At 30.5% G+C, this 13,919-nt stretch overlaps 1 protein-coding gene and 1 pseudogene across 1 annotated transcript; both read left to right on the top strand.

The window, feature by feature from the left end:
• The window catches only part of LOC102589583 (histidine-rich glycoprotein-like), a 2,228-nt pseudogene extending 1,427 nt beyond the window's left edge, over positions 1–801 (top strand).
• A 2,944-nt stretch (positions 802–3,745) lies between these two features.
• On the top strand, positions 3,746–4,521 carry LOC102580104 (homeobox protein caupolican). Its single transcript, XM_006357536.2, has one exon. It carries the CDS (start codon positions 3,831–3,833, stop codon positions 4,287–4,289), a length of 459 nt encoding a protein of 152 aa, XP_006357598.1. The 5' UTR covers positions 3,746–3,830; the 3' UTR covers positions 4,290–4,521.
• Positions 4,522–13,919: the final 9,398 nt, after the last annotated feature.

Genomic DNA, 13,919 nt, shown 5'->3' with positions numbered 1-13,919 from the left:
AAGTCATAATGAAAATGATCATAATTTAAAAGTACTAAATCATGCTAAAATAAGTTTAATAAGTATTAGTTACATTACTAAATATTTAAGGAAAATTAAAATTAGATTATGTATTTTAATTGTCTAAACCAATGTAAAACTAAAGAACAAATATTCAATATTATTGTCATTCTTAGTGTTGAATTGTTTTTTTTTTTTTGCATTAGTATTAATTTGATTTTGATTTAAGTTTTATTATAATTATCAACATCTATGAACTATAATATTTATTGGACCATTCCGAATTCTAAGTTTTAAACTTGAAATAATATATTAAAAGATAAAAACTATGAAATAGCATAAGAAATATTTTAAAATTATATCAATGTAAATATTTTTATGTATAAAGTAAAATTTTAAAATTACATATATAATGTCGGGTTGGTTTCTTTTAGTTAAAACCAAACCAACCCAAATATAGTCGGATTTTTTTTCCAATACCGAACCAAGTCAAACCAAACCACTAGTCGGGTTTTTTTATTCGATTTGACTCGATTTGCAGTTTGATTTGATTTTCGGTTCGATTTTGTACACCCTAGTCATGGACATATGCCACATGAATCAACCAACTTTTCAAGTAGTGCTACCATGGTCCATAATGATGGTAGCTCTGGTAGTGGGATGCAACAATCATTCCACACGTCGTCCATGGCGTCCATGGGACATCATGATCATGGTCATGGTTATGGGGGGAGCCACCCTAGTAATTATAGTCAGAGCCAGAAGTTCAACTGGGCTCTCAAGATCATATATGGATTGTGATTAAACCAAAGATATATTTGATAATGATCATATAGTATGTGTGTTTTGGTAGGCCTTTTGGCTTTATATAGCACGAAGGGTCTCTTACTTAAATAAGTAATGTGTACTCTCTCTGTTCCTATTTACATGTCGTCCTTATTAAAAATAGATGTTTTTAAATATTTGTCATTTCACAAAATCAATGCATAAATGACACTATTCTTCTTATTTTACCCCTTAAAGTTATTAGTCTTGAAAGTATATATTTAACCAACATAGAAAAACTAAGTAATTCACGTTCATTGGTCAAATTAATTAATCAAAATATATTAATTCATATCCATTTATTGAAAACTTGACTTCAAGAGAACACTAATTAATAAGACTACAATGATAAACATATCTAGTTTCTTAAAGAGTGTGAAACCTAAAATGATGACAACTAGATAGAAACGGAGGGAGTACTAAACAATCTTCTTATAATAAGTGTTATATGGTTATGGTTAAGACAACTAATATAAGGCTTTATCCCAAAACCCAATCTCTGTGGTTGCTTCTTCGTCTTCATTCTTTTTCGTGTTGTTGTTCTCCAATTCAACCTTTTTAAAAAAAATAAAAAATAGAAAATTGATGTACCAAAAATGTGATTATTTTGAGCAAATTATATATCAAAAGACTCAAAACAGCGAGAGGATTTCATATCTAAATTTTGGGACTGTTTAGAGTGATTTTGAGTTGATCGAGATTGAATTCGTCAGTGTATACTTTATGTATAGTCAAAGTTAGGGGTGTACAAAACCGAACCGAAAACCGAGAAAAAAACCAGACTAGTGGTTGGTTTGACTTGGTTTGGTATTGAAAAAAAAAACCGACTATATTTGGGTTGGTTTGATTTTAACTAAAAAAAACCAACCCGACATTATATATATAATTTTAAAATTTTATTTTATACATAAAAATATTTACTTTTGATATATTTTTTTAAATATTTCTTATACTTTTTCATAGTTTTATCTTTTAATATATTATTATTTCAAGTTTGAAACTTACAATTATGAATAGTTCAATAAAGATTATAGTTCACAGATGTTGGTAATTATAATAAAGTCAAAATCAAATTAATACTAAAGCAAAAAAAATAAAAAAATCAACACTAAGAATGACAATAATATTGAATATTTGTTCTATGGTTTTACATTGGTTTATTCAAATGTATAATCTAATTTTAATTTCCTTTAATATTTAGTCGTGTAACTAATACTTATTAAACTTATTTTAGCATGATTTAGTACTTTTAAATTATGATCATTTTCATTATGACTTGTTAATTTGCAATATTTGTTTTACGCGATTTCATTATTATTATTATTTTTTTATTGGATATTTTAGCATCATTACTCATATAATATTTTGTGTTATTTTCTTAAGAAACACCTTAGATAGTTGTATTTTGGTAGGACTAAAGAAATATTTGAAGTACAAGTAAATTATATGTTTGTATGAATACTTTACCGGAAAAATCCGAAAAAATCCGAAAATCCGAAAAATCCAAAAAATTCGAAAAAACCCGAAGTTGAAAAACCCGAGTTTTATTGGTTTGGTTTGGTTTATAGATTTAAAAATTCGACACAAATGGTTTGATTTGATATTTGAAAAACTCGAACCAACCCGTCCATGTACACCCCTAGTCAAAGTATATTTCATGTATAGTTAAGCTATATTCAACTTTTAAAGTGTATCATAATGTATAATAAGTATATAACTAATATATAATAAGTTATATTGTAAGTCGGTGCATACTTTTTATGACTTTTGACAAACTTTATATTGTTTAGTCGGTATATATTTTCTATGACTCTAAACTATTTTTATGTAATAAAAATATGACTATATTTAATTTGTTATAAATTAATTATCTTATTTTTTATATATATATATATATATATATATATATATATAAAATTGGCTAAGTGATCAGTTTAGGGCCCACGTCCATGTTAGAAAAGGTGGATATACATCACATTAACAGGAAGATTGGATAGCCCACGGTTTATAAAGGGGTCTTTTGGGATAGCCCCAGGTTTAATTAAACCGTGTTCGGTAGCTGGTTAGCGTTATGTATTGGTATTAGTAATGTATAGATTTATTATGATTAAATTTATGTATTATTTTATGCAAATTTAGTTCTGAAAGGATATATATTAATTTTACATGTATTTGTTATTCCACCTTCTATTTTGTATAAATAATACATTGCTTTAATTTTTTGATAACTTATACATATAATAGTTATGCAAATTTCTAAATTATCAACCAAACGTTGTATTAATTTTATACTTTAAAACTTATTTCCTATGAATCTACCAAACATCATATTAATTATATGAAAATAAATACATGATTTCTTACCCAGCTACAAAACGATCCTTTTAAGCAGAGGCGGACCCACCCCTATATATGGGGTGCACGTGTACCCGTTAACTTCAGATTTTTTTGTGTGTATATATGTATATCTATCGTGAGAAATTAACAGTGCACCCATGAAGAACATATAAGAGTGTCATTGTGTTGTTGGTACAAGCAAGAGTAACCACCCGCGAGTACACTATTTCATTTTTTAAATATTAGTGCACTCAAAGTCTTCCAATTCTGAGTTCGCCCTACCTTGATTTGCTTCCTTTGGCTGGTAACAACACAAATGACCACTCAAAGTATATATAAATATTCCTATACATATTATGATAAGTTCGTATATAGCATAATGGATTCCATGCATCTACAAGTTGATATTGGCGAATAAAACTCAGTGCTAATAATTTAAATGCATAAGAACAAAAGAGGTGCAATTGACCTTAAAATGTGCTCCATTTGTAGCAAAAATGAGAATGAGATGCATTCTTATCTTATTAGAATCCTCTATTTTTATTACTCTATCCTTCATTCCTAAAACCCTATAAATTTACATCATTCAACATCACATTCTCACCAAGCAAAAACTTAACATCTTTAGTTAATTGTTGTGACGTAGCTACAAACATCAATATTCAAAAATGGTTCTCCAAAATCAACTTGGGCACCATCAAGCATTCTCTCATGAACACAACCACTATTCCGCGGAGAACAACCATGGACAAATGATGAGGCCTTTCACCATGCCATTTTCTCAGTCTACTCACAATAATCACATGATGGTGAGCCAACAAAATGGCGGATATTATGGAAGCAATGGCCACGGCCATAGTAACTATGGAAGTCATGGCCATATGCCACATGATTCAACAAACTTTTCAAGTAGCACAAGCATGGTCCATAATGATGGTGGCTATGGTAGTGGGATGAACCAATCATCCCACGCCCATATGTCGTCCATGTCCATGGGAAATCATGGAGGTCATGGTCATGGTCATGGACATGGACATGGACATGGACTAGGTTATGGTGGAAGCCACCAAAATAGCTACAGTCAGAGCCAGAAGGTCAACTGGGCTCTCAAGAATTTGGATGACTAAATTTGACACACATATATATATAATATGTGGAGAAAGTAATATTGTGTGTGTTTGTGGTAATTACTTTGGCTATATGTAGCACAAAGGTTTGCTACCTAAATAAGTAAACAATCTGCAGCTATCTTAATTTAAATTATCTATGTATCTGCTTTATCATTGACTAAAATGATGAATAATTAAAAGTATGTTTATGATTAAAATGATTTGCATGAAATTACTTACGATTTTATCATATCCAAATACTCAATTGAAACAAGTTGTAATTTAAGTATTTAAATTGAAGGAACCATTGTATTCATGCACTCATAAATCTATGTTCTCTACAGTTCTCCACTATTTCAAAAAATTGCTTGCAACACCTCTATTAATTTGCAATAGTGCTAAACTTATTTTAGCTAATTAAGACTAAAAAACATATTCCTATATTATTTAGACCAAGAATCATATTTAATGAATTAAATGAATACCAAATACTAAACAAATTTAGTTTCCTACTTCAATTTTGAATTATTCTTCCAACATAAATGAAATTTACTGACACTACAAGAAAAGTGCTCATTACATGGGAGTTTACCTAGGGATAATATAGTAAAACCCCCATGTAATTTGATTACCTGCGAATTTTCTTACAAAACGAAATCCGATGGAAAAACCTTCGTAGGTAACTCTTACCTGTGGATTTATACAAGCCCTAGGTAATAATTCCCCAAGTGATTTACTTGTGGATTTATCCGCGATAACTATCAAAAATTCTTGTGGATGTTTTACCAAAATTTCTTATAAAAACAAAATTTCTTGCGGATTTTCGTAGAAATATTTCGCAAGCGATTCCCCATGAAGATCCCCAAGTAAATCCCTAGGAGTTTGGAGATGAAATTTTGTGAAACAAAAGGAAATTTCTTGCGGATATATATGGAAATTTTGCTCAAGATAATTCCTATGAAAAGAAACCCGCAAGAACCAACAAAAAACACTATTCATGTTATATATCATTTTCATTCAACAAAACACATAATTCATAATTCCTATGAAAAGAAACCCGCAAGATCAATAGTCTATGATTCTTAAACATACATAAACAAGATACAACTCAAATTTGAATCCTAAATAGTACTATCAACTATCTCAATCCTCATTATAGTCGCTTTCATTCACGTTATCATGAGCAGAACCACTGTCATTCACGCTATCAGAGTTTTCACCACTTTCATTCTCATAAGCTTGATTGTCTTCTTGAGATGATTGCTCATTTGAAGATGATGTGTTGTATACATGTTTCTTCAATAAGTCTAGTTCCTTCTCCATCCTCTTATTTTTGTGACGCTCTTTCTGCAATTGAGCATATAAGTCAGCATTGGAAGCATTTATCTGAGCTTGAATCATCTCATCAATTTCTTTCGATAAATAAGTCGATGTTGATTGTTTAGACGATGGCTTTACAGATCGACCTAGGGAGCCAAGATCTTTAACTCTTCCTTTTTTTCTTTCCAACAAAATTGCACCAAGATATCCATTATTGTTAATTGAGAAGGTTGACCAGTTGAATTAGTTTCTCCTTGTGCAGGTCAGCTGATGCACTTTGAGAAGCTAATAATTCTTGTTTCTTTCTTTCAAAAATATTCTGCATTTGAGACAATATTTAATGGAAAATATTATCTCAAACTTAAAGATAAAAGCAATATATATGATGATAATTCATGTCTGTAGACTATAATGCAACAATTATATATGGAAAGATTTAGATCTATTCTAATTTAACTTCTGTTACCATATTCATTAAGCTACAGTGGTAATTAAATAGCTTTACATGTTTAGCTCAATCTAGGTCACAAATTTAACTATGATCAGGTCACCATAGGCCTATTCTGATTTTTGTCCATATCCATTCAGCTACAGAGGTAAGTAAAAAGCTTTTCAAGTTTTGTAGCTAAACAATGCTAATTAATGTTATGTCCCTTTGGGAATATCCAATAAATACTCAGTATGGTAGGTATAAATTTTACTGCGGGCTTCTTGTTTCTGAAAGAAATACAACATTACTCTTGATCAGCTGAAAGTTAAAATTTAAAGACATGCATATATATCGGTACTCAAAATTAAAGTGCTTGCAATATGTAACTGTGGAAGATGTGAGAATATGTAACTGCAATTGTGTCATTATAGCACCACTTAATCCAGTAACCTTTCAATAAACCAATCATATATATTTCCTCTACTTTTCAGGGAAGTTTCTAACAGATGTAACAATATAATAGCCCCGAAATATTGTGAATTAGCACCAAGACATATAGTAGAAGCTTAGTGTATGGTATGCATATCGACCACAAAATTCAAACATGTGTCAAATAAAAATCTATTAGGACTAAATTTATTTAGTTATAAACTCACAAAGGAGATCTAAATGTAAGCACAGTAACTGTGGACCTTCCAACTACATAAATATACATGACATGCATGTTTACCTACTACATTAGTTTTGAACCAATGTAGATCAATATCTATTATCATCACCAAATGGAACTAGAGGTAGGACTGAAAAATAATCTTTTAATAAAACTATAATTGGTACAAGTCATCGATCATCTATATTACGGGAGCATAAAGTCATTTGTTATAAAGCTAAGGACATTTTATTTTTGGGGTCAGCATAAGCTGATTTATAAATTAAACTCTTATTAGTAACATATAAAAAGTCATCCAATAAATCTTTTTATATGTGAGTGCATAGGATAGCCAACTTCTAATCTAATAAAGAAGGAGGGTTACTATAAGTTGATAATCAATATAAAACTAGTCTAACTATAATAATTAGTAAATGTTGCAACTACTAGACCTGTTATATGAATATTATATTGATGATTTATATAGTTAAACTCGACTAATCAAAATATATATTGAGACATATATAATTGATTGCTAATCCACAACTATAAATAAACATACAAAAAAGTAGTAGTACACAGCCAACAAGAGTCAGATACAGAATGATAGGCCACCACAACCAATAGTGATATCTTCAAACACTTCCAGTTCTATGTTTTTCTTTGTTCAGCAATGCAACAAATTCAGCATAAAAGAAAGGGAATATAATTTCTAAGTGGACTGAACAAAATACTACTACAATGATAGTGTTATTTTTTTGGTCCATGTACCTAGAGATATTGTTCTTGCGGATATATTTCCCTAGGTAATATCATAGGTACTGTTTTACTCGAAAATATATATAAAAGAAAAATGACTAAGTTTCCGAAAATCGATTAAACTTGTGGTTTAAGAGAAATCGAATTTCCAAAATAACAGAGTCGCCACTTAATTTTTAGTAAAAATCAAAAAAAAAACTTAAGGTTTTCAAAAGACCTAAACAGATAAGATCACTTGAAAATAAAAGGGTTCGAAGTTCAATGTACATTCCGAGAAGGTGTTAGGCCCTCGGAATGTCCGCTAACTTGCGGTTGACCGGCGATTTGACTAAAATGATTTTGATTAAAATTTATAACTAAAGTAAAAGAACTCTTTTTATTATTATTATTATTATTATTAATTATTATTATGATTATTGTCATTTTAATTATCTTAAGGGGAAATGACATAAAGGGAAATATTTTTAAAGGGAAATAATTTAGGTGACAAGACTGATAATAAAAATAGAGCTAAGTATAAAACGTGAATATTTTAATTTGAATATGATGAAAAATGAGATGGCTATCTGTGGAATTTAATTAAATTAAACCATAAAATAAACAAAGTTAGTCAAATAATACAGTATAAATAATAAGAGAAGGAAACGAAATAATTAGACTTGGATTTTGGCCCAAATCCAATTAAATTGGCCTTTTGGCCCACCTGTCCTAAGTCTATCACTTTGCCAACAATCATGGGCCAGCCCATTAACTTCTTTGGACCTGCTGAAATTATTTAAGGCTTTGGGCCCATTTGCCTTCAAAATTCAGCGTATACATTTGATGTATACGACTTGCATCCAACCGATTTTGGGCCTTCCGAAACCTGTATTTTGTCCGAACTTTGTATTCCTGTGTTGTGATATTTTTTTACCTGTATCTCAATATTTTCGTCATGTATATTGACGTATACCACTATATACAAGCTGTATTTCTGCTTGTTTTCAAGTTTCCGAAATATGAAAAATCAATTTCCATCCCGTATCTTGCTGCTTTCAACCTGTACACGCCCAAAGAGCAGATGCAAGGAGAGGAGTTTGTGATGAACTTGGGTAGATTTCACAACAAAAGAAAAAGGAAACGACTTAGTAAGTAAAACTTTTCAGCGACATAATACAAAATAAAGCAGAATCATCTTATGGTCCTATGAAATTAGTACTAAAACAGGAACGACCATTAATCCAAACTTCAAGCTCATACGGGAAACAAGACGAACGCTTCAACTTAATCAATGGAAAATCAATAGCATTATAAGAAACTCATTTGGATGCAAATGATTATTCATATTTTTACTCCAAACAAGTGGAACTGCACACACATTTTCTGAACATAATATTCTTAAACTAACTAGACATGGACAACATCTGATGACAGTAGACAAAATCGAATAAAATAAAATAATAAATAAATGTCACAAAAGCAACCATGATCAAATCAAACTTTACTGATTTGGGCAATACAGTGATTTAAACTTGAAAATTAGCCCAAGAACAGTGAGGCAAAACATGAGACAAGTAATGAATACTATTTGACAAACACGAACGGAGCAATGTCAACGAGGTTAATCAAACTTAAGGCGAGCATAACAACGATGAATTCGAAGAGAACAAAGCATCTTTTTCTGAGATTTTCGCCCCATTCCGAAAAAGGAAAGGGCGATATGGAGGGCTATGATCAACTCATCGTCCTTAGGATGATCCCGCGTGCTTTTATCTGCTGCAAAGATACGATTTGGAGAGGGGACAACGAACTTGCAGCGTACTATGCGCTGTGTTGACGCCGTTTGGATTTGCTGTTGCGTTGTATCCGTTGCTCCTGTCGTGTAGCTGGCCATCGTGTTAACGCCGCTTGAACTGATGTTGGAATTTGACGTTGCTTTTGTGAATGCTGTTGAAACTAACGTCTGGGGATATTGGAAATTTCTGGATTCTTTTGGGATAAAGAAAGGGGCCGGGTCAAAGGGGGAAAAGATGTGGGCCGGGTCAAGGGGGAAAGCGGTACGCTGGTATTCCATTTTTTTCTGTTGTATTGTAATGGGCTGCTGGGATTTTGAGGCAACAATGGACTGCTGAAGAAAGAATTGGGCCCAATTAATTGCAATTATTGCCAACCAAAGTTTAAGGGATAGCCTAATTGATTTAGTTGGAATAAGTTCGGCTAGCAATTTAAATAAGATAAATTATCATAATTAATTTATGAGCTCATAAAATAATCAATTTACCTATAAACTCATTAATTCAAACTAGAATTAAATAACTAAAATATTTATTTAAACCAAGTAAAAAATCTTTTGATATGATTTTCCAACATTTATAAAATATACTAATTACGTATATAATTATATGAAATATATTTATTATTCGAAATACTATAAAAACCGATTGAAAATACTTAAAATAACCTTGAAACTATTTGAATTTTGTAAAGCTAATTATTCTAAATCGTTTGAAAATTAAGAGGCTCAAAAACTAATTATTATGAGGGATGGTCAAAATTGGGTGTCAACAGGTACTAATTTTGTGCAAAATGACACTAATTTTACATGTGAAATTTGTTGGCAATATATGTTTCGCAGATAATATATTTTAATATTGAGGAATTTATGATTTTCACAAGAAAATCCGCCAGTATTACTTGCGACAATGTTCCCCAGGTAATATCCCCATGTAATTTGCACTTTTCTAGTAGTGTGATAAATTTAAATTGTTATCGATATAGAAAGCATAGAAAGAACCATTATGCTATCGGTCGATCAAGAGTTTTAATTAGGGTTCGAAAAAAGGACAAATATACCTTTAAACTATCATAAATTGTATCGAAATACCTTCGTTATAAATAAATTTTACATAGACTTTTAAGATTGAGACACATATTCCTCCGTTAATCTAAAGGGTATATACACTTCAAGACTTAAATGGTAAGGACATCAGTGTCCTAAAATTAGAGAAAAGACATAAAGACACAATCAAAGTTGTCCCGTATTTGCATAAAGACACCTTAACTTTCAAAGTGTCCTATCACCCCACGGAACTATTTAATATCTTTGTAAATGGGCTATTTTGACCCATTCCCTCGTCTATGTAGTCGCGTGTGTTGCTCACTCCCTATGATAGAATTCAATCCGACCCAACCTTGTTCTTTGAACAAAATTCAAAAGTGATTGAATTCACCTAATAAAGGTATGGGGAGCTCATCCAATCAAACTCCAAGTCGCACAAATTCAAGAAGAGAAACGGAATGCAATGTGTTGTTTTTCAGATTCCATACACCAACTACTAGTCGGTAGAGGCAACTGTACTGAATTGAAATCTCTTGTTTTATTGGGATTTTGTGTTGTTGGAGTGAAGAAGATAACAGAGAAAGGCAAAGGCGGTTGCAAGGGAGAAGCGGGAGAGAGAGGTGTTTGAAATCACTTGATCTTGCTATGGAAAAAGACCATGAAATCGAAAAATTAGGGCTACCAATGGCTATTTTGGATTTAAAAATTGGGGAAGATGACATAAATTGATTAAATAATTAATAATAAAGAAAGAAAATGACACGTGGCACTTTTAAACTGGTCCATGGTAGTGAAAACACTGAATGACGCGCCTCATGTGCGTGGTAACAACCCAGACGAGGGAATGGGTCAAAATGACCCATTTACAACGATATTAAATAGTTCTATGGGGTGATATGACACTTTGAAAGTTAAGGTGTCTTTATGTAAATACGGGACAACTTTAATTGTGTCTTTATGTCTTTACTCCCTAAAATTATAATGAAGAGTATTTAATTACCATTTATGATAATTCATGAATATATTTATCTTTTTTTTCGATTAGGATTTAAGTCAAACATATACTAGACTTTGATATGTGAATAAGATTATACGTGGAATAATGGAATGCAGGTATAGTGATTAATAATAACATGATCTGACCGTGATATGAGATCATAATAATGTAGAGGTACTAATCATCACGCTCAAATTAAAGCCTGTTCTAAAAAGATATACCGTCACTCTAAATATAATTTGATTTTAACAAGGCAACCATCTATAAGCACTATATATTAAAGATAAATAAAGGCCAAACACATACTCAGCCCCTCAAACTTGGCCCCATTATTAATTTTTAAAAAGAATTATTTTTTGTTAATTTTTAATTTTTTTAACTAAAATTAACTGACACGTGTCGATTTAAAATAAGAAGTTGCATTTGAAGAATATATATAAAATAAAGAAATCATAAAAATAGTATTTCGTGTTAAAATGGAACAGAAAAAATGGAGTTCAAGGGTTAAAATGGAACAAGGCTAAGTTGGAGTGCCAAAATGAAAAATGGGGCCAAGTTTGAGGGGCTGTGTATGTGTTTGGCCATAAATAAATGTATTTATGTGTCAAAAAATTATAGCGTGACCCCCAATAAAGATGGCAATAAATATTGGATATACATGTATAATGTACGTACAACATATATTGTTGGTCTGGGTTCTCTATGCATACAACATATCTTTTATAGCAAGGAAAAATGCATAAATTTACCCCTGAATTTGTCTCGAAAAGTCAATTATACGCTTAAATTAATATAGTGACCTATTACATACCTCTGCTACTAAATAGTGAATATTTTTACCCCTAAGGCGTGTAGCACCACTCTCACAATGGGAGGTGTATCACACTTGCGCCACATCAATGCCACGTCACTGCCACATCAGATGCCATGTCAAATTTTGACTAAAATTCTCCATATCATTCAATTGTTTCTTCTTCAATGAACACCACCATGAAATTAACCACTACCATTGCCGCCATATTACTACCAAATCTATATTTCACCGTGAAAATCAAAATAGTCACCATAAATTTCACCACCTACGATCAAATCCACCATCGAAATCATACTATCACCATTATCCCCACAAAAATTAGAAAGATCCACAAAAAAATTTGACACCCATAAACAAAACTCATCACCATCAAAAGGTTGTACCCACCACCAAATATCACTACCACCATCGTCAATATCGATTTTTTCTTTTCCACCACCTTCAATTTCCGCTTTTTTGTCACCCCATGCCAACAAATTCATCATTATATTTAATTTTTAAACTTAATCATCAATTTTATCAACCACCAACAAAGCCGAAGAGAAAAATCAAATATAATGAAAATGGTGAAATCGAATAAGCATTAAAATAGGATATGATAGGGGGTGGGGTGGGGTGGAGAGAGGATTTTGGTGGAGGTATAGTGGAATGGATGAAAATTGGGTATGAAAAAATGATGAGAAAAAATAAAGAAGAATAAGAAGATGGTTGCCTCGGAATTTTTTACTTTATTTACTGTCAAACGCGTTTTTTTTTTGCCACATCAGTTTTAGGAGGTAAAAAAATTTCATTTTTAAATAGTAAAGGTGTGTAATAGATCGTCATGATAGTTTAAGCGTGTAACTGACTTTTAGAGATAAGCTCAAGGATGAATTTTTGTCTTTTCCCATATATATGATTTGCACATACAGTTTGAAATCACATACATTAGATTCAATTAGTCATACATATAACTGATATCTTTATATATACTAGATATGGGACCCCGTGCCAGCACGGGGCCCAATATATGTTACTGTTTCTATTTCAATTTATGTGGTACATATGAAATTTGAAGTTGATCAATTTTTTAGTATGTTTTTATATATTTTAAGTTGCTAATTATTTTTATTTAGAGTATGTTTTATGTAAATATATTATAAATCACAATAATTAACAAGTTAATATAGAAAAAAACTTATAAAAAACTCATTGATTTTTGAAATTTCATTTGTATTACATAAATCAGGACAAAACGAGTAATATATATGAAAATTATTACATAAAACGTACTATAACTCACAATAATTAGCAACTTAAAATATCTATATATCTATATTTCTCCCAATTTATGCGGCATAGATGAAATTTTGAAAGTTAACAAAAACTTTTTATATGTTTTCAAATATTTTAAGCTATTAATTAAAGTATAAAAGAAAAAAATTTTAAAAAGGAAACATAAATGTTAGCAGGAGTTCAATCTATGTAATTTTTATGTTTTAATTATTGTAATACTGATTGAATTTGGAGAGCCAACTAAATTTTTTTAAAGGATTTTTTTTATAAATTTTAAGTTGTTAATTATTATAATTTATAATATTTTTATTAATTTTAAACCAATATATGTTTTTCTCTGTCTCAATTACATGAGACATATGGAATTCAGAGAGTCAACTAAAATTTTAAAATATGTTAAGTTGTTAATTATTATACCTTATAGTACTATTACGTGATTTTCAAATAAAATATGTATTTTTTAATTTCAATTTATATGTCATTGATATAATTACATATATTAAGTAATGAAGAATTAATGTGTAAATTATGTGACACCTATGAATTTTGGAGTGTAAATCAAATTAGTTATATGATTTAAAAAAAA

This window comes from Solanum tuberosum, unplaced genomic scaffold, assembly GCF_000226075.1.
Source record: "Solanum tuberosum cultivar DM 1-3 516 R44 unplaced genomic scaffold, SolTub_3.0 scf00248, whole genome shotgun sequence".
Classification (NCBI taxonomy): Eukaryota; Viridiplantae; Streptophyta; class Magnoliopsida; order Solanales; family Solanaceae; genus Solanum; species Solanum tuberosum.
This window is presented reverse-complemented; position numbering and strand designations above follow the sequence as displayed.

Coding starts and splice junctions, on each gene's coding strand:
- LOC102580104 (XM_006357536.2), top strand. CDS start 3,831: ATGGTTCTCCAAAATCAACTTGGGCACCATCAAGCATTCTCTCATGAA.